This window comes from Rana temporaria, chromosome 12 (assembly GCF_905171775.1).
Source record: "Rana temporaria chromosome 12, aRanTem1.1, whole genome shotgun sequence".
Taxonomy (NCBI): domain Eukaryota; kingdom Metazoa; phylum Chordata; class Amphibia; order Anura; family Ranidae; genus Rana; species Rana temporaria.
The window spans coordinates 102,412,530-102,435,063 of NC_053500.1; the positions used below are offsets into that span (position 1 = coordinate 102,412,530).

The 22,534-nt window shown below is 45.9% G+C and overlaps 1 protein-coding gene across 4 annotated transcripts in view; it reads right to left on the minus strand.

Annotated features, from left to right (window-relative positions):
* The window catches only part of FBF1 (Fas binding factor 1), a 145,834-nt gene that overhangs the window by 72,476 nt on the left and 50,824 nt on the right, over positions 1 to 22,534 (minus strand). For all 4 annotated transcript variants that reach the window (XM_040329970.1, XM_040329971.1, XM_040329968.1 and 1 more), the window contains 4 exons: positions 20,390 to 20,540; positions 17,876 to 18,009; positions 17,689 to 17,791; positions 1,370 to 1,825 (listed from right to left, as the gene is read on the minus strand). In XM_040329970.1, the coding sequence (XP_040185904.1) occupies positions 1,370 to 1,825; positions 17,689 to 17,791; positions 17,876 to 18,009; positions 20,390 to 20,540 (844 nt within the window). The remainder of the gene's footprint in view (positions 1 to 1,369; positions 1,826 to 17,688; positions 17,792 to 17,875; positions 18,010 to 20,389; positions 20,541 to 22,534) is intronic.

A 22,534-nucleotide genomic window follows, 5' to 3' on the forward strand; every position in this document is an offset into this window, starting at 1 on the left:
TTCCGAAAATTTACTTAGATGCCCTTCTCCTAACCCTGGGCTCCGTGTCCCCGGTGGAAATCTATCCATCGTTCTATTTAGCACGTTATTTAAATCTCCAACCACTAATACCGGGATATTTACCTTATTTACCACAAATTCTGTTAACTTATACAAAACCTCCATCCAGAACATATTTCCGATATTGGCACAACTGTTATCCAAATGTATATTTTCCTTTAGTAAATGCACTCAAATGTGTTTTAGTGCACACAAACAAGTTTTATTAAATATAAAAATTCGAGACTCAAGTTAAAGTGGTTGTAAACCCTTTACAACTACTTTATGCTAAAGGTAAGCCTATAATAAGGCTTACCTGTAGCTACCCATGATATCTCCTAAACCTGCACGGTTTAGGAGATATCCCTGTCCCTTGCATGTGCCGATGCACACTAAAGCAAACGTACGTGCCATTGCTTCAGTCAGTGTGCGGTTACTGGCGGCTCCTGCACGCATGCGCGGGAGTGACCTCATTGCGGCTCCGGCCAATCACTGCCGTGGGGGCTTCGATCTAAGGTAAGTAATTCATAATGAGCTAGTATGCAATTGCCATTTTTTTTTTACAAGGTTTTTTTTACAAGGGTTTACAACCACTTGAATAGATACCAAATATGTCAAGACCTAAAATTACATGTGCCTTTGAAATGGCTGTCAACTATGGCACTTAAAGCGGAGTTCCACCAAAAATGAAAAGGAACCCTCCCCCCTCTGGTGTCACATGTGGCACTGTTCAGGGAGGAGGGGGTACAGATACCTGTATAAAACAGGTATTTGCACCACCTCCGGGTATTGACTACCGTGGGGGGTCACGCCCCTTTGCGTCACCCCCCCCGCGCTGTCTTCTGGGAAACGCACTGTTCCCAGGAGAGATCGGGGATCAGTGACGGCATGCCGCGCTACTCGCGCATGTGCAGTAGGGAACCGGCAGTGAAGCCGCAAGGCTTCCCGATTCCCTCACCGAGGGTGGCGATTGCTCGTCCTCGTCTGCCAGCATCGAGGTGCGCGCTGGACAGGCAAGTGTCCATTTTTTAAAAGTCAGCAGCTGCAGGCTTTTAAAAAAAATAAAAATTCAGGTGAACCTTCGCTTAAATAATCCCTTGGTGACACTTTAATAATTATTTCTCTTACGCTGTATACCTACGATGTGTTGCATAATTGCCATTACAAAAGCCCTACATGTGTATTTCTATATGCATGTGTGTGGCATTGACATTTTTTATTTATTCTTTTATTTATTCTAAAGTCTAAAATCTAAAAGGCATGTTAACTCTGCATTTAAAGTTTTGACTTTAGATTTACTTAAATTTTGCATACCAATTAGAATACTAACCCTTTTCTGGAATCCTCTTTTAGTCCACTTTGATTCTGTCCTATTTGCTCTTCTACGGCATGGGAGCCTCTTGGCTGGGGTAGAGGTTCACCAGTTCCTGGCACAGGTGTAATTTCACCAACTCTTGGCACAGACGTAGTCTCAGTGGTTCTTGGCGGTGGTGTAGCCTGATTGGCCTTTGACTGGGATGTAGTCTGGCTGGTTCTTGGCTGAGGAGTGGTTCTGTTATCTGGTTTTGTCCCAGATGGGGGACGTCCAGCAGAATTTGGCATTACTACAGATGTCGGGGATGGTTCTTTTAAAGGAACTGAAGGAGACAGATCTGGTACATCATCATCTTTAAGTCCCAACCAATCAGCCCCACTCTTTGCACCATGAGCTGGACTTCGAGCTACTGGAGTGGCAGGGAGCGACCTTGCATCAGATTTCAAGTTTTCATTACCATCCTCAGAAAATCTGTTTGCAAATCAAGAGATAAATGCAGCTTCAGACACATAGGATTATGGAGGTTTATAAAGAAACACGATTTAAAACTCTGCAACCAATAACATGTCTCTGCTCTTGGAAGATTAAAATTCACTCATAGAGGCATTTTGATATTTGCATAATTTCTCATAAGAGACAACCCACTGCCTGCATCAGGGCTGAGGGCTCTTGAGTGGAGTACTGAAGTAAGGCACAGTAATTTTTTTCATTAAGCAAGCATGTACAGCACGCTGAAGGCCCCTCCCACCAGCTATATTCTTTTTGAACTGCATAGAGAAGCACATAGAACCACTGATGACACCACTAAACCTAAAAGAAGGTATGTAATGAAAAAGGTTTTAATTTAGAATTTTTCATTAGCATTTTGATGAGGAGCAGCCAGGGAAGGCAAAATATAAGAAGTAAGTAACCATGCAGGGTGAAAGTTCAGACTTAAAGTGACATTAAAAAGTATATATTTTTTTTTAAAACAACAAACATATCATACTTGCCTTCTCTGTCCAGTGTTTTCACATAAAGCAGCCCTGATCCTCCTCTTTTGGGGTCCCCCGTCAGCGCTCCGAGCCCCTCTCTCCTGCCAAGTGCCCGCAGAGCAAGCAGCTAGCAATGAGGGGTTCCCGGGCCACAGCTCTGCGTGTCTATTCGGCCTCACCACATTCCTCATTGGCTGTGATTGACAGCAGCGGGAGCCATTAGCCAAGGCTCTCGTGCACATTGCTGGAGGAAGATCGAGCTCATGTAAGTTTTAGAGAGGGGGCTGTTGGAGAGAATGCATGAAGGTAAAAAAACCCTCAGCCTTTACAAAAACTTAAAAAAAAAAACAAAAAAAAAAACAGGGGGCGTGATGGGCGCACGGGCAAGAATGAGGCTCCAGCTTCTATCACGGGACCGACTTTCACAGAGTCTGCTCGCTTCTTGACGGCTAATGTCCCTAAGGAGCTCCCTGCAATCCGATATGTTCTCTATAATGCACAAATTTGGGCACAGTATCTCTAATGGAAGGCAGAATGTCTCACATTGAAGCCAACATGGGTGACATTACAGCTACTGTAAATGATATCATTGATGTAGAAGACCAGGTACATGACACTAAATGGATCAAAGATAAAATTAGAAGATATTGAGGATAGATCTTGTCGCAACATTAAGATACGTGGCATCCCAGAGTAAGATCTATCCTCTTATGCACGAGGCATGATTAAAGTTTTACCAGATTTGAAAAATATCGAATTAGCCATAGATTGAATTCACAGGCTCCCCAAACCACCATTTTTACCTGAAACGGTGCCTAGAGATGCGATTCTCTGGATTCACTTTTTCCACGTTAAAGAGCAGGTAATGCAAAAAACAAGAGCACTGGGCACACAACCTAACCTCTACGGCCGGCTGCAACTATTCGCAGATCTCTTCAAATATACCCAGAACCGATGTTGGCAACTCAATACAATCACCAAAGCACTGCTTAATCACCAGATCCAACATCAATGGATTGTCCCAGCGAAAATATCTATCAGCCACAACGGCTTCAAACACATAGAGCTAGATTCACAGAACACTTATGCTGGCATATCTACAGATACGCGGCGTAAGTGAACAGATGCGCCGTTGTATCTATGCGCCCTATTCTCTATACTAGATACGCCTGAATTCTGGCCTCATCCAACCGACATAAGTCTCCTACGCCGTCGGATCTTGGGTGCATATTTACGCTGGCCGCTAGGGGCGCTTCCGTTGATTTACGCGCCGAATATGTAAATGACCTACATACGCCTATTCACGAACTTACTTGCGTCCGTCGCTGTAATCTACGCCGTTAACGTAAGGCGTACGTCCAACGTAAAGTTATCCCTGCTATAGGGGACGCAACCCATGCAAAAAGGTATGGACGTCGGGAAACAGCCATCAAATTTTACATCGTTTACGCAAGTCGTACGGGAATGGGGCTGGGCGTAGGCTACGTTCACGTCGAAAGCATTGAGCCGACGTATCTTAGGGAGTATATGCAACGTGATTCTGAGCATCGGCCCTTCATTTACATGGGGTCACGGTTAATTTAAATGTAGCACGCCCACTACCTGCCTACTTTGAATTAGGCGTGCTTACGCCGACCATATAACGCTACGCCGCGGCAACGTATGGGGCGAGTGCTTTGTGAATACTTCTCTGGGCTCTGTGCGCGCCATCGGCGTAGCGTGTATTCGATACGCCGGCAAAACAATGCGCCGAGCTACCTGAATCTAGCTCATTGTGGCTTCAATTCAAGAAGACCTTGGTCTCCTGCAAACCTGGAATATCATCCCAGATCCATCTAATACCTTGCCTATGGACCAAAGCTCTCCAGAGGATCAACCAACCAAACCACTGCCTCAGTGTTCTAACAGACATCGCTAAACAGCTGTCGTTTGTCTTTCTTAACAAGATAGTCCCCTTGTGGTGAAGGCCCCACTAGTTTCTTAGAACCTTTTACCCCTGACCTGCTTTCCTTAGCACTAGGTGTGCCTACAATATAGGAAGTGCCTTTTAGGTGTGGGCTTGTACACCCCACCTACCGTGTTCACTGTCACCTTGTTTGTTCCTTTTTTTTCTCTCCCAGGGGAGCACTGTTCTCCTTTTCAGGTTAGCTCCAGTTGTTTTCCTTTGACCTGCAACCACAGTTCTCATCTGGTTGTCATGTGAACCCTCCTGTGCTACCTACCTTCGGTTATCAGCATTCACTTGCACCCCAACTACCTACCAGTAAACTCTGAAGAAGTTACCTACCTCGTCCAAACCAGCATCTTTAAACCTACTGTGAGTATACAACAGTACCTTAGCCACCCACTCCACCTCACCATGACCATTAAGATTCTGTCCATCAATGCTAATGAACTCAATCACCCTGCTATGAGATCACCTCTCTGGAAATTTGCAGCACAAGCTCAATGTGACATCCTAGCCATTCAGGAAACCCACTTCATTGTATCACACTCCTTGCAACAAGAACATCTACACTGCCAACATCCCGCTCAAGAAGAAAGGCGTACTAATCACCGTCAAAAACTCTCTCTCCTTCCAAAGTCATAGCTGCACCACAGATCCTGACGGGCACTATATCATCTTGGTGGGCTCCATCAACAACGCCCCCTACACAATTTCATCTGTCTATGCTCCCAACGCTCCCAAAAAGTATTGGCAATGCAACAAGGATCGGTAATTTGGTGTGGAGACTTTAACATCACCCCTGATCCCTACATTGACTCCACATCTCTGACTAAAAGAGGTAAACCTGCTTTGAATCCACTGCTACCCTCTTTCCACCTCTATGATGTATTGATATGCCAGCATACAGAAGAGCGCGACTTTACTTTTTCTCCTCTTCTCACAACTCTTACTCACGCATCAACCTATTCTTACTAGACCAATGGACCCTGCAAAAAGTTTCTTCTTCTTCCATACTCACAGCCACCTGGTCGGACCACTTTATGATTTGCATTACCATTAAGGACAGCCCTAAGTTCTCTCCCATATCATTATGGAGAGTAAACACCCAGATCCTTCAGACTTACCCTTATGTGAACTCCCTACGCAAACACCTAAAATGAATTCTTCAGACACAAGGACTCTATATCTAACCCTCACATTGCCTGGTCTGCGCATAAAGCCTATATGCAAGGCTTCTTCATACAATATGGGGCACATCATAAGCAGCAAAGGAAGCAGCACATTGACAAATTACTAGCGGATATCCAGACCACAGATTCTCTTAAACAGCGGCCTTTCACGGAGCTCAAATCCAAAATTCTCACACTATGCACTGAATTACGCTCTATTCCAGTGGTTCTCAAATCGTACAGCATTGAAACCCCTTATGGTACATTTTAGGATGTACCAGTCTTTGTACCACTCTATCTTTGTTCTCCTTTCTTTCCCTTTTCCCTCTCTCTGTCCAAATTTCTTTTTTTTTTCCCCCATCCCTCTTTAGCCATTTTTCTTGTTCTCTCTCTCTTATTCTTTCTCTGCCTTTTTCCTTTGTTCCTCCCTCTTTTCCTCTCCCTTCCATGTATCCCCAGTCATGCTATAAACTGAGTGGGCAGCTGCGGCTCCAGGTACAGCCCAGCTGGGTGACCACAGGCTCCAGGGACAGCTCTGCTGGGTGGCCACAAAAAGGCTGGGAGAGCGGTGCGGGCTTTAGGAAATGCCCAGTATTCGTGGCTCCTGGCAAATCATCATTTGACCCCCAGGTTGAGAACCACTGCTCTATTCGCTTACAAAACTTTGATAAATATCAAAAGTGCCTCAAAATACAATCCTATGCGAGCGGTAACAAAGCAGGCAAATTAAAAAAGGGACCAAAACCCACATTTCCTTCCTGTACCACCAATTTACTAAACAGAAATTATCCAACTCACAGGCTTTAGCGGATGCCTTCAGCACTTATTATGGCACTCCATATAACCTGAAAAAATAGGATTTTTGTACTCACCGTAAAATCAATTTCTCTGAGTTCATGGACGGATACAGCAGCTCTTGACCTTAGGGTTATATCCGCTTCCTTCCAGGAGAGTTAGGCAGAAACAAAAGCACTTAAAGTGTTAACAACTTTCCTCAGTGCAGCTCCTCCCAGGGGGCGTGGCTCCCCGGGTATAACCCACACCCTGCTCTAGCAGCCCCAGTTCGTAACAAGCAGTACAAACAAAGGAGGGGTGGGTGTTGTGTCCATCCATGAACTCAGAGAAATGGATTTTACGGTGAGTACAAAAATCCTATTTTCTCTTCCGTTCATGGACGGACACAGCAGCCCTTGACCTTAGGGATGTCCCCAAGCAGTGTCAAAAAAATTTGAGGGGTGGGAAAACAACACAGCAACCCAAACTTCACCCCAAACAAAACCGGAGTTACTCAACGGAGGAACTCCAACCTTAAACTACCGCCTGTAACACCTTGCGGCCGAAGGAGGCATCAGAAGATGCACTCACATCCACCTTGTAAAACTTTAAAAAAGTGTGGACTGACGACCAGGTGGCACTGATCGCCCTGGTCGAATGCGCCGTGACCCGAAAAGGAGGCGCCCGCTCCTTCAGGGCATAGGTCTGAAGCACAACCTGTCGTATCCACCTAGAAATGGTGGCCGACGAGGCCGCCAGACCCTTCTTAGGACCATTCACCGACACGAACAGTGAGTCCGACTTCCGGAACGGAGCCGTAGCCGATAAGTATACTCGAAAAGGCCCGAACCACATCCAGGGAATGTAAAGTGGCCTCCTTCGGGTTCTTCGGCCGAGGACATAAGGATGTCCTCATTAATGTGAAAAGCCGAAACGACCTTTGGGAGAAAAGAAGGCTGCGGACGCAGCACCATCTTATCCTTATGGATGACTAAGTAGAGGGCCTTGCAGGACAAGGCCGCCAGTTCAGACACCCGTCTGATCGAGGTAATCGCTACCAGAAAGACCACCTTCTGTGACAGAGTCAACAAGGGGATCTTCCGAATGTCCTCAAACGGAGCTTCTTGAAGCACAGAGAGGACCAAATTCAAGTCCCATGGGGGCACTGGAGGGCACACAGGAGGGGCCACATGCCGTACCCCCTGCACAACATGCGCACCAGGGAGTGCGCTGCCAAGGGTCGCTGAAAGTAAACAGCCAGAGCAAAAATCGGACTCTTGACCGTACTCAAGGCGAGAGCCGGGTCCACTCCCCGCTGTAAAAACAGCAGAATCCGGGACACCACGTATATGTACGGGGGTGCCATCTCATCTCCTCACACATAGAGATGTAGGCCTTCCACGTACGATGGTAAATTCTCCTAGAAGTACACTTCCGTGCACGCAGCATGGTAGAAACCACCAAGACCGATAGGCCCCGGTCCTTCAACACCTGGCTTTCAACAGCCACGCCGTTAAAGCCAGCGACTGTAAAGCAGGATGGAAGATCGGACCCTGCAACAGAAGATCTTCTCTCAGGGGTAGACGCCAGGGGACGTCTGCCACCAGACGCACCAGGTCCACGTACCAGGAGTGGCGCGGCCAATCTGGGGCGATCAGGATTATTGGAATCCCTTCGGGTTCCACTCTGCGCAGCAGGCGAAGAAGAAGCTTCAGAGGAGGGAAGGCGTAAAGTAGGCGATAGTGACCCCAAGGTGCCACCAACACGTCTTACGCGTCTGCCCATGGGTCCCTCGACCTGGCCACGGACCGTGGCACCTTCCGGTTGAGACGGGACGCTAGAAGGTCCACGTCTGGAGTGCCCCATTTTTGGCACAGACTCTGAAACACCTCCGGGTGGAGAGGCCACTCTCCTTGGTCCAAAGTTGTGCGACTTAGGAAGTCGGCTTGCCAATTCTGAACTCCCGGAATGTACACGCCCGATAGAGCCGGAACGGACCTTTCGGCCCAACGAAAGATGTGCGCGACCTCAGTCGCTGCAGCTGAACTCTGTGTGCCTCCCTGATGATTGACATACGCCACGGCCGTGGCGTTGTCGGACTGGATCCTGACCGGTCGGTCCTGCAGATCCAGGGACCACCTGGCAAGGCACAGCTTGATTGCTCGGAGCTCCAGAATATTTATCGGAAGGCGGGACTCCTCTTGAGTCCAGCGCCCCTGGGCTGACTGGGTGCCCCAAACGCCCCCCCCCAACCGGAGAGGCTGGCATCCGTCGTGACCACTGTCCAGCCGTACGGCAGAAAAGACTTCCTGGTCCGAATTACCGGAGACGTCAGCCACCACACCAGGGAAGACTTGACCAGAGAAGACAGGAGCTTGTCCCAACGTGACAGAATTTCCTTCTGTAGCTCCCTGGTGTGGAATTGGGCATACGGGACCGCCTCGAAAGAGGCCACCATCAGACCCAGAACCCTCATGCAGAATCGAAGAGACGACCACTTCTGGGTCGACAACTGCTTCATTGCAGATTGCAGGGTCTTCAGTTTCTCCGTCGGGAGGAACACTCTCGCCTCCGCGGCGTCCAGGACTAATCCCAAGTATTCCAGTCTCTGGGACGGAACACTGACTTCTGGGTATTCAGAAGCCAGCCGAACTCTTGGAGAGTCTGACACGTGATAGACACGTCCTCTTCTAATTCTGAGCCTGAGGAAGCTCGCAGGAGAAGGTCGTCCAGATATCCCACGATAGCAATCCCTCGCTGCCTCAGCAGGGCTAGTATCGGGGCGAGCACCTTGGTGAAAACCTGCGGTGCCGATGCCAGGCGGAACGGGAGGGCCACAAATTGAAAGTGGTCCTCCCCGATCGCAAAGCGCTGAAATCTCTGGTGCTTTGTGCATATGGGAATATGTAGGTACGCGTCCATGATATCCAAGGATGCCAGAAAGTCCCCCTAATGGAGTGCCGCTATTACCGAGCGAACCGACTCCATCCTGAATTTTTGTACCTTGACAAAACAATTGAGGGCCTTGAGGTCCAGGATTGGACGGACCCCTTCCTTCTTGGGGACCACGAACAGATTGGAGTAAAACCCCTGAAACCGCTCCTGCGAGGGAACTGGCACAATCACTCCCCCGCCCAGGAGATCCTGGACAGCCCCTGAGAGATCCCTCTGGCGAACCGGAGGAAGCTGGAGGTTGGAAGGAAAGAATCTGTTTGGCGGACAAGAGAGAAACTTTATCTTGTACCCCGAGGAAACTACTTCGCAAACCCAACGATCGGAAAGAAGAGACCTCCACCGAGCCGCAAATTCGCGAAGCCTGCCCCCCACCCGAGACACGGGCGGGGGCAGACCTTCATGCGGAAGCGGGCTTGCGGTACCAGGTGCGCTTCTGCCCCGCAGCGGGGGCCTTAGCACCTTGCAAACTTTTTCCCGCCGCACTGGGTGCACGAAAAAAACGATTGGGAGTAGTAAAGGAGGGCCCTTGCTTACGGCGAGGCTCCTTGCCCTTCCCAGACTGTGGGAGCAACGTGCTCTTACCACCTGTGGCATCCTTAATGATGTCATCCAGGGATGCCCCGAAAAGCCGTTCACCCTTAAAGGGCAAATCCACTAAGGCCTTCTTGGAGGACTGGTCCGCAGACCAGCATTTCAGCCATACAAGGCGGCGCAGTACCACCGCATAGGCGGAGGGCCTGGAGAGCAAGGGAAGCATATCCAGGACCGACTCACAGACAAATTTTAGACCCTGAACCAATTGTGCGGCCAGGTCCTTACAGGTCTCGGAAGCATCCTGTGCCTCCAGCTCCTGCAGCAAAAGCTTTGCCCGTTCAGTCAGTGTCTGCGACACCAGAGTCCCGGCCAAAACCGGTCTCACAGCCGAACCCACTACTGTGAACATGGAGCGAGCCACAGCCTCAACTCTCCTATCTGCGAGGTACTTAAAGGCAGGAGCCCCCTTCCACAGGCAACGGCTTTGCTCAATCTGGACACGGGAGGGTCCACTGACGGTGTAGAGACCCACTTTTTTAAAATGTCCTCCTCAAAAGGAATAACGGGTCGCAAAGTATTTTGGAACGGCAAAAACTTTCTGCGGCGTATCCCATTCCTTGTACAATAATTTGTCCAAATAAGGAACACAAGGAAACACTTTTGTGGTGCGAGGCGGTTTGCGGAACCCAAAAGGGACTGGCACATCTGGTGCCTCCGCCAGATCCTCCAGTTTCAGAGTATCACACACCGCAGAAATAAGAGCTCCAACAAATTCCTTATCAGCAACTGACCCTGAGGCAGAGTTATCCTCACTGTCCGCGTGGGTTAAGCCCGCATCATCTGACATGACAGAACCAGAGCCAGATGCAATAGCAGGGCCTGATTCTGTGTCAGAGACATCCCCAGAAGCAGGCTCAGGGAGGGGGCGCTTTTTACCCCCCTTCTGGCCACTAGCCGCTTCAAACCTGGCGAGAAACACCTCCAGGACAGCCGACATTGCCTCAACAGACGTGGCTGGGGGAGGGGCACCAAGGGTTAACTCAGGCATTGCTGGGGCAGAAGTACCAGGTTCAGGCTCCATAATGCCCCACCGCTGTGTCACCTGGAACTGCAAGGCAGAACCACCCACCGGTCACCTCCTGGCTGCAAACAGAGGTAGAGGCCCCCCAGGGAACTCACCACCCCACCCGGTGCAGCGTGAGCTGAGAAAAATCTGAGGTGTGCACAAGAGCTGGCTGCGCTGAGTCTGTCACCTCAGGGAGATTTGCGGTCTATTTTGCAGCGCTAAAACCGCCACACGAGGCCAATAGAAATCCAAGATGGCCGCCGTATGAGGGGAAAAAACCCACCATAGGACTACAGGAAAATGACCGCCGAGCCATACAAACCGCGACCACGGCAAAATGGCGGCCGTTGCGCAGTTTAAAAAGACCCCCAGTGACTCAGGACCCAGCGCAGCACACAATACACACAGCGCAGCACACAAACACCTGTACTGTAAAAAACACAGCCCCCGCTATACACACAGGCCCCGGTGGTAATAAAGAGACGGCCCCCCCTCACAGCCGCTACCCAAATGGGGAAGGAGGGAGAGGAAATAAGGGAGAGAGGAAAGCAGGGAGAACCCTCAGTCGACCTCCCAGGGGAAAACACCAGCCATACCACCTTACCTGAGCAAGGGGCCAGAACTTGCCTGTCCTGTGACCACCAGCTGGAGGTATCCCAGACAGAACCAACGTCCACTAACGGCATGGCTGTCGGCCAGACATACTGTGACAAAGCCATAGAGACCGGTCATATGTGTGTCCTGGAACATGTAGTTCCCCGGCCACCCCTGGAGCAATGGGGCCTGTCGTGGACGACCCAAAGCTGAGCTGAGGGCCGGCACACGCTCGATGGCCGAACATGGGGGGACTACAAGAGTCAAGAACCAGCCTGTCACCCAGTCGGCAGTTGATAGACGAATCCAAAAATGCAGGAACAAAATAAAAAGCGACAAAATCGCAAAAAAATCTCCAGAGTACAGGGACTCTAGAGGGCCTGTCCTCTCCTGACATTAGGCAGAAAAAAACTGGGGCTGCTAGAGCAGGGTGTGGGTTATACCCCCTGGGAGGAGCTGCACTGAAGAAAGTTGTTAACACTTTAAGTGCTTTGTTCCTGCCTAACTCTCCTGGAAGGAAGCGGATATAACCCTAAGGTCAAGGGCTGCTGTGTCCGTCCATGAACGGAAGAGAAATGATAATACCCTCGATCAACCAGATACCGCCTCTATTCAGGCATTTCTTGACTCTGTCCACCTCCCGAGCCTATCCAATGACCAACTGATAACCCTCAATGCTCCATTCACAGTATTTGAAATTGAGAAGGCCATCGATTCCCTTCCAAACAATAAAGCTCCTGGCCCTGGTGGGTTTATAGGAGAGTACTACAAACAATTCAAACCTTTACTAGTAGAACACATAGTGCAGGTATTCAATGCCGCTACTTCCTCTGAAACTTTTCTGGCAGAAATGCTAAATGCCTTAACTATCACCTTACCGAAGCCAGGTAAAGAACCCAATTCTCCCCAAAACTTTAGGCCAATTTCTCTGCTTAACCATGATAATAATCTGTACGCCAAAGTTATAGCCAACAGATTATTTGACTTACTTATCTCCCTTATTCATCCAGATCAATCAGGGCTCACCAAAGGGCGGCAAACGCAGGATGATGAATATCATTCATCACACTGAAAGACACAAAATGCCTTCTCTTCTGTTATCCTTAGACGTAGAGTCCACTGGTTATATTTAGATAAAACACTGCATAATTTGGATTCCAAGGTCACATCCTATAAGCAATTATGGCCCTATATACTGCTCATCAATGTTATCTAAATCCTTTAGTATTTCTAATGGCACCAAGCAAGGCTGTCCCCTTTCGCCTTTAATTTTCAACTTAGTCATGAGTCATTAGCAGAGAAAATTTGATCTCACAGTGACATTAAAAGGATTTACAATAAGCTCTTCCATCCACAAAATAAATCTGTTTGAAGATGATGTCATTCTTATGCCAACCAATCCTGACACTTCCCTGGCTTTGGTAAATAAAGCTCTTGATTTCAGTTCTGTATCTTAGTATAAAGGTCAATGCCACCAAGTCCTTTATACTGCCCCTAGGGTTATCACCAGAGCATCATTTCAACTTGAGCAAAACCTACAAGTATATATGGGCTCAAGATTCTATCTCATATATAGGTATCAAACTTACTAAATCAGTGTCAACGCTATTTCAAGCAAATTATACCCCCTTCTTAAATAACCTTCCCAGGGAATTGGATGGTATTTTCCAGCTGTATCTCACATAATCAGGCAGACTTGCCACATAAAAAAAATGCTCAAACTACCACAAGTTCTTTGTATATTTAGATCTGTACCTATACCTGTGCTCTTATCCTTTTTTACATCTTTACAATCTACTCTGGGGAAATTTGTGTGGCAAAATACGAAAATCAGAAGCTCCATGGCTAACCTGGCTAAACAGACTAGTGGGAGGAGCCGGATACATACATTTTAGGGACTATCACACCGCTTCCAGCCCAGCACAACTTAAGACCTGGTTTAATAAATCCTCTACATCAGGGATATGCAATTAGCGGACCTCCAGCTGTTGCAAAACTACAAGTCCCTTCATGCCTCTGCCTCTGGGTGCCATGCTTTTGGCTGTCAGAGTCTTGCTATGCCTCATGGGAATTGTAGTTCTGCAACAGCTGGAGGTCCGCTAATTGCATATCCCTGCTCTACATGCATCTGGCAAGACATTGAAGCTATGCAGATCCGGGTCAGGATTTAAGTGTATGGCTCATCAGCAAACCCAAAATTAAACCTTATAGCCCAACTTATTCCCCCACTATTGCTGCAATGGTTGCAGTTTTTAATTACTTTATCTTAAAACGCAACCAAAGGGTATTTGAAAGAGAAGAGATGACAATATCCTCACATGTAGTGTGCATGTGGATATTATAAGGTAAAAAGAGGGTGCCACGTCCTAGTATAAATGATAAAGGAGAGAACTAAGGGCTAGTTTTTGGACTTTTTAGGCACGATTTGGTTGGTCAGAATATATTTACGCAAGAAAAGATTTTTTCTAAAAAATAGATTTGTTTATTTAGATATAAAATATCATAATATGTAGAACAAAATAAAGAAGAAAAAGTATTGCCGTTTCCAGCACAAAAAACTATCTAAAAGGCTAACTAGGCAAGCCTATCCATAAACAATGACAGGAATTTGTACATAAAATATAACAATGTATCAACAATGAAGTTGAACACTTCCAAAGAGATTTGGAATAAGGTGCATAAATGTGATTAGTAGTCCTGTCGCGTTGTGGAAATGCAGGCAAAAATATGTCTGCGGTGGTTTGGCTTGCTGCGTTGGTGGACTCGACCGGTTTCGCGCTTTAACAGCGCTTCCTCACGGAGTCAGCAGTGTAGTTTTAACTATAGGACAACATTGAACAATAACATACAAAAAAATGAATAAAAAACAGTATATCAATAATAGCGCTGATAAAGCAGTAGAATAAATAAGTATACACAGAGATATATACACGGGCAAGTGGAGGTAGAAGGGGAAGGTAAGAAAATGGGGAGGGGGGAGGGGGGGGGGAGGGAAGGTGAAGAGTAAGGAAAGAATGGGAAAGAAAGGGGGGGGGGGGAAGGGAGGACGTAAGGGGGTAAAGACAGGGAAGGGAAAGGGAAAAAGGAAGAAGCATAAAGTCCTGATAGGTGAATGCAACCCCAGAGCATTTCCTCAATGATGCAGTGGGAGCGAGGGTGCGTGTGTATATAGAGTATAGAATAGTCTTGGGGAGGAGGGGATAATAAGATAAAGCAGCTGATATAGATACTATATCAGCTGCTTTATCTTATTATCCCCTCCTCCCCAAGACTATTCTATACTCTATATACACACGCACCCTCGCTCCCACTGCATCATTGAGGAAATGCTCTGGGGTTGCATTCACCTATCAGGACTTTATGCTTCTTCCTTTTTCCCTTTCCCTTCCCTGTCTTTACCCCCTTACGTCCTCCCTTCCCCCCCCCCCTTTCTTTCCCATTCTTTCCTTACTCTTCACCTTCCCTCCCCCCCCCCTCCCCCCCTCCCCATTTTCTTACCTTCCCCTTCTACCTCCACTTGCCCGTGTATATATCTCTGTGTATACTTATTTATTCTACTGCTTTATCAGCGCTATTATTGATATACTGTTTTTTATTCATTTTTTTGTATGTTATTGTTCAATGTTGTCCTATAGTTAAAACTACACTGCTGACTCCGTGAGGAAGCGCTGTTAAAGCGCGAAACCGGTCGAGTCCACCAACGCAGCAAGCCAAACCACCGCAGACATATTTTTGCCTGCATTTCCACAACGCGACAGGACTACTAATCACATTTATGCACCTTATTCCAAATCTCTTTGGAAGTGTTCAACTTCATTGTTGATACATTGTTATATTTTATGTACAAATTCCTGTCATTGTTTATGGATAGGCTTGCCTAGTTAGCCTTTTAGATAGTTTTTTGTGCTGGAAACGGCAATACTTTTTCTTCTTTATTTTGTTCTACATATTATGATATTTTATATCTAAATAAACAAATCTATTTTTTAGAAAAAATCTTTTCTTGCGTAAATATATTCTGACCAACCAAATCGTGCCTAAAAAGTCCAAAAACTAGCCCTTAGTTCTCTCCTTTATCAACCAAAGGGTATATACGCCTCGTGAAATTCCAGCACCTATATCCACGCTATCCCTGCTTATTCCCAACCTCTCCACACATTCATGGAGAAACAAGGGAATTAGACAGATCTCAGATCTATACTCTGACAATCTTTTGAAACTATTTACATTCCTGCAAAAATAATTTTATATTCCTGCCAGACTACTTTAAATTCATGCAGATAACCTACTGCATAATGCGCAATCCACACCTTCATTTCTATATACACGAAACATGGAAATATCTATCCTCTGACAAATCTCAAGGGTATCACACAATTCTACAGGATAAAACCACTTTTGTCAAACTTCCTCCAATGATAAAATGGGAAAAAGATATAGGTCGCTCATTCAGTCCCTTTTAATGGTCAGCTGCACTATCCTCTAGTTACAAAGTGACCCGATCCACCAACCTGTGGGAACTTACCCTTAAATTCAACCTCTGTTGGTACCCCATCCCAAATTCACACATTCGCTTCATCAACATCACCTTCCCGCTGGAGGAACTGCGGTGAAATAGGCAGCTTAATACATTTACTTTGGAGTTGCAATAAGCTTTCGACCTTCTGGTCAGAAACATTCACACTTATCAGTAAAGTTACTATAACCTTGATAGGCCTGTCTCCAGAAATTGCCTTGTTAAGCATAGGTATGGAAGATATACCCTATCAATTATGCTATGTGACTGTTCACATACTCCTAGCTGCCAGATTAACCATTACACGTCACTGGAAGTCTACCGACCGGATTCTACTAACCAAAGTAATATCCCTGGTGCACAATCACAGCTCTTACGAACGTATGTTTGCCGCCTCATTAGCAAGCATTGGTCAACGTGGCTCAAATGGTATCGACACAACTTTTGATGTATTTCGTACATAGGATTAAAGAGTTGCTCCCTTTTGTACTTTATTATTGCAAGTGTGTTGTTTTTTTCTTTGAATTACACTCTCATGGCAACCAATTTTTTTTGCCTCTACTATATTGCATCTTGTATGCTCTTATATTTGAAACTCAATACAAATGTATTGAAAAAATAAAAATACAATTTGTGCATAAGGTAGGGGAGGGTTAAAACATCGGACAGGCGTTTCCATCTGAGTTTCTATCAGCAGACTTTCCGGTCACACAAAGAGGATCCTAAACTAAAATTACATTTTGGTTGGAGTCAGGCTTTAAGACTTTTTTATCTGTACAATTGCTTCAGGTCAGTGACTATGTAAGCAGTGAGCCCAGATCAGTCCCAGAGCTTTTACCTTTAAAAGCATGTCAACTTCCATATTCAAAGCAGATCTTCACCCCGTCACCCTCTACACAAATATCACTCTCTTATTTTTTCCATTTGCTTACCTTTCTTTTTTCTTTTTAACGTTATTCAACCAAAAATGAATTATATTGCAGCTTACCAATTACACGAACACAGCTATCATATCTTAGAATTGGTAAGCTTCAATATATGTTTGCTTTTGGGTTTGTTACTGCTTTAATGTTTAGAGGTTTCAGGCCCACTCCCCAAGGGAAATGATATGCACTGTGATCCCTGTGTCTGCTGGGATATACTGTACATGTCACATATCCCAGGAGGCATAGCCTTTCATTCACAAAAAGAGGGGGCGTACCTAGCGGCACATCATCAGGAGGCCTGCTGGCTGAGCACAGAAAAGCTGTCAGCCCAGAAGAGCCGACATCACACAGGAACATGGCGATGCGGGATCTGAGAGGTGGCAGCAGAGAGAAGGATTTCAGCAGGACAATGCTGGATCTGCTGGGTGGGCAAATACCTGAATTGTGCACAACCCCTGCAACCCAGGAGTTTAAAAAAAAATGGGCAAGGGAAAACAGGGTGAAGATCTGCTTTAGGCTAGGTTCACACTTAATTAGATGCGACTCACAGCAGGGGTCCGGGGTGTGTCCCAGTTCTCCATTTCAAGGATGAATCAGGCCCAAATTTTTTCCTGAATTCGGCACTGCACCCCTGTACAATCCGCTCCGCCCTGGAGATATATGAACCAGCGCCATTGAGTACAAGTCACAGTCTCCTGTCATGCGTATTGGATGCAGGGAAACCTGCAACCAACTCGCACTAGTGTGAACCCAGCCTCAAAGTTCCATTTAAACTTTAAGTCGCAAGACGTGAAACAACAAGCGAGTGAAAGACAAACGGTTTTCTTTTTATAAACCAAATTTACTCAAACAGTTTAGCAGCCCAGAATTTTCAGTACCTGACTGATGAACGGCGAGATGGGCGTCCTTCAGGGCTCATGGCTATTGTAGGTTGGTAGGAACCAAAAGCAAAGCTTTCATCGTTCAGTGGATCATCTTTGTCTGTCAAATATAATGCCCTAATTACATTACATCTAGTGCATACTAAAATAATAAAAACAAAATTACAAAAGAGGCTTGGCTTACCAGCCATTTTCTGGTACTTAGGATCCAGTTTGAATTCTTTCTTCCCACCAGTTGCAGGCCTCTCCAACAGTTTAGGTGAAGTTCCCCTTCCTAATAGTTCATCCATTTTTAATCGTGCAGGCTTTACAGTAGGGCTAAAAAATAAGAAAAAAATTCCCTATTTCACTGTATAACACATGGGACATAGGCAAGGATTATACTTAAAGCAGAATTTCAGCCTCTCTTTACCTCCCGATTCCCCATCCTCATTTCTCTTCTATGCCTGTTTAACTGGCCATAGATGGATCATATTTTTTTGATCAGCCAGCCAGCCGGCTGATCAAAAAAAAACACAAATGATTATACCAATCGGTGCTGCAGCCAATTGACTGTAGCACTGATTGAACAAAATTTTTCCAACATTGCCATTCTAACGATTGACTTCTCATGAATTGGAGCGGGCATAGAGGGATCAAAATTCAATCCATCTATGACCAGCTTTATCCTGCAGTCTTCTGGCCAGGCTGGTGACACTGTGAGCCTAGGCTGCATGATGATGCTCCCACTGGAAGTTTATTATTGGCAGCCTGGGCTCACAGGATGTAGGTTGAATGACACTAGCTCTCATTCAATACAGAAGAGAACCAGAGGTCGGCTGCTGAGGTGGGAGCATCTGCAACAGAGTTAAGCAGAAAGTTTAGATTTTTTTTTTTTTTTTTTTTACAGGAAGAGGAAGTATTAAAAAAAATGAAATTGGAGTTTAATCTATAACTAAAACTTTAGTAAAATTAGAGAACCCCTGTTGGGTTTTTACTGCCGTCTATGTCCCCGTTAGAGAGATTCACCCTCTCTAGTTGTCCTACTTACCATTATTATTGAAAGTAAAAGTATGAGAAAGCAGAAACATTTGGGTTGTCCCTAGAAAAGTAAAAGAGGGGAAATCTCCCAATGCAAACACTAGTTCTGGTGATCTGGGGGCCCCAATGGATTCCCTAAGTTTGCAGGGATTTCCTCTCACTTCCTGTTCTATGGGGTAGGAAGCCAAGGTAAATCTCACCAATGGGACACAGATGGCAAAAAAGAAAACAAACTGACAGGGGTATAACCTCCCTTACACTATCCAAAAAAAAAAAAAAAAAAAAAAAAAAGGTTTTGCCTATAGTTCTAGGGCCAGATCCTCAAACGAATTACGCCGGCGTATCTATGCATACGCCGCGTAATTTCAAAGTTCCCCCGTCGTATCTCTGTTTTGTATCCACAAAACAAGATACGACGGAATCTGGGCTCGATCCGACAGGCGTACATCTTAGTACGCCGTCGGATCGTAGGTGCATATTTACGCTGGCCGCTAGGTGGCGTTTCCGTCGAATTCCGCGTCGAGTATGCAAATTAGCTAGATACGGCGATCCACGAAAGTACGTCCGGCGCATTTTTTTACGTCGTTTGCGTTCGGCCTTTTCCGGCGTATAGTTACCCCTGCTATATGAGGCGTATCCTATGTTAAGTATGGTCGTCGTTCCCGCGTCAAATTTTGAAAATGTTACGTCGTTTGCATAATTCGTTCGCAAATAAGGCTTTGCGTAGAATGACGTCACCGTCGTAAGCATTGGCTTGTTCCGGTTTAATTTCGAGCATGCGCACTGGGATACCCACACGGACGGCGCATGCGCCGTTAAAAAAAAAAACGTCATTTACGTCGGGTCACAACGTATTAACATAAAACACGCCCCCATCACATACATTTGAATTGCGTGCCCTTACGCCGCCTAAGTTACACTACGCCGCCGTAAGTTACGGCGGGAAATCTTTGAGGATACAAAAAAAATAAGTTACAGCGGCGTAGTGTATCTGAGATACGCTAGGCCGGACGGAGAGAAGCGCCGCGCTTCGTGGATCTGGCCCCTACTTTAAGAAATATGTACCAGCATTTATGCCATGGGCTTTAAAAAAAAAAAAAAACCCTCATATTAACAGAAAATACACAGGTAAATATTATCAGCCAAGAAAGGCAATTCGATATGAGTAAATAATCAAAAAATTTGCTTTGGGTCGTATGCAAATACGCGTATGTAAGTATTCCAGTTTTGGATTTACTGATCTGCCAATTTTTTTTTTGCAGGGTTTAAAAAAAGCATGCCCTCAAAACCTCCTAGGAAGAAAACGCGGCATATCTGGTATTCAAGCAGGTGCCCCATAGCAATAGGACAACACAAGCCCCCTGCTATGTTTTAGGTTTTAAAGAACTACATTAATCAAGAAGAGATTTTGTTTTACAATGTAATTATCCTTTTCCTTGGACACATCTCTTCTCCTTTTAAAGACACTCCATAATCCCTCTGCCTTTCTGAAAAATTTGCTCATAAATATGGTTCCAGACCTCAGATGCAAGCCGTGTTCTTCTAACCGCCTGGCTTTCCTGGACTAAAGCACTGTTGACATTTAGTACCAACTCCTGGATTTAATAGATGCACATCAGGAGAATTCTGTTTTTTGAAATATATGGCCATTTTATAGAAGACTGTGCCTTATTTTTACCTGTCCACTTTCCGAGAACTTTGTGGTCCATCGCTAAATCCCAAAGCATCCATAATATCATCTCCATCCTCTTCAAAGTTCAGATCATCCTTTCTTCGAGTCCCTAGGTGTGGTCTGGATTGGGTTCTTGTTGGGCTGACAACTGATGGGTCTGCATAAAGTCCATTCAAAAGAAAAAAGGAGAGAATAGAAAAAAAAACGTCAATTATAAGAACTGAGGTGAACAAATATTTCACTTGATCTATTTGCATTATATATTGTAACAAACTTGTCAATCTTTTGTAAGAACTGGGGGTCTCAGAAGCAACCCTTTTACAGTAAAATATACAAGCATAGGAGGACCCTAAACCTCCTCACTTTCAGGGTAGGTTATTCTGATTATAGAAAAACTGCTTTGGAGATGGTTCCCATAGAAGTCCATAGGGATCTATTGTTCAGCTGGGCCCCGCATTTACACACAACTGCTGCAGTTGATCCTTCGATTATTGGACACATGAAACAGAGGGATGTAGTGGTAAATTTCAAACTGACAGTTGGCTGGAAGACTCCTATCTCATCTCTCACACGTGGCCTCTGTATAGCATTTTGGCTTAAAATTGAGTTCTACCCAAAAATGGAACTTACGTTTATCCGGTTTCTCCCCCTTCTAGTGTCACATTTGGCACCTTTCAGGGGGAGGGGGCAGATACCTGTCTAATACAGGTATTTTCTCCCACTTCCGGCGATAGATCGCCGCAGAATCTGCAGCGATCTACGCCATGTCCTCCTCCATCACCCCGGCTGTTCTGGGAGACACACAGGTCCCAGAAGACAGTGGGGACCAGTTAGGAAGTGCAGCACGACTTGCGCATGTGCAGTAGGGAACCAGGCTGTGAAGCCGCAAGGCTTCCCTTACTGAAGATGCCAGTGCCTCCTCCCAGGAGCCGAAGGACAGGTCAGCTTTGGGTGAGGACATCGCAGATGCCATGGACAGGTAAGTGTCCATATTTTAAAAGTCAGCAGCTGCAGAATTTGTAGCTGCGGACCTTTAATTTTTTTTCTTTTGGAGGAACTCCGCTTTAAGTACATGACTGTGTTTGAGCCACATGGATTTTGAAGCACAACGTCTCCCTAGACTTGCCCTTAAAAATAACATCAAGGATAAAACAAGTGGCAACAGCATACATCTTCCTCCATGGAAGAAGCATAAGGAAGTGACTGAAGGCTTCTTGCACCCTGTCAAAAAATGACCCTTTAATTTCTCCCAAAAATGGAAAAAAATACGTAGGCACACATAAAAAACGAACACAGTTGGAATTGCACTCACAAGCATATGATGAGTGACCAGCATGTAAGAGCATAGCGACTCCTGGATATAACACACAGTCCAGAGCCTATGCTGTTTTCACGGGATGTTTAGACACTGCTACTACGCCGTGGGGGAACAGTGAACTAAATCAGACCGCAGGGAACACATCTACACCAAGGGTTATTGCTCCTGCTGCTTCCTGCTCGTCTTGGGTCACAAAGAATTCTGGGAATGGGTTTCCGGAGAGAAAATCCTCCCCTTCATGAGTCAGCACCGAGTCTGAAAAGCCCCTCATGTGGAAAATAGTACTCATGAAGTGGGTTGTGGCATAACCCAAAGGGTTAAAGCAGACCTTTTCCCCAAAAGTTTCCCCACGGGTACCTGGTTTTGACAAGTACCTACTACCACTTCCGGTCGGAAAACTGGGAATTAGCGCTAGCGATAAACGTGTTTAAAATACAGCAGGCTGGTTGTACCTAAGTTGATCAGATGATTGATTAACTTGGGTGCATTCATCCTGCCCGTATTTGTGGTTCATTCTAACAGTCTATGGCTGGCCATACTTCTGTAGAGAAAATTTGGGTCTTCAGCTGTGCCAAACATGGTTGAGCCCTGTGACAGAATTGTATAAGTCTTAGAACTGGATAGACAGAAATACAAATCCTTTGGCAGGTAATTAATCGTCCCCCATATATGCATGTCATCTGTGTATTTACTCTTTGTCTAGAATTCAGCTTTAATATCTGTCAGTAAGTCTGTGTCGATATTGGCTAAGTTTATTTATCTACAGTGGCGAAAATAATTATTTAATTCCCTGCAGATATTGTAAGTTTGCCCACATTCAAAAGAAATGAACA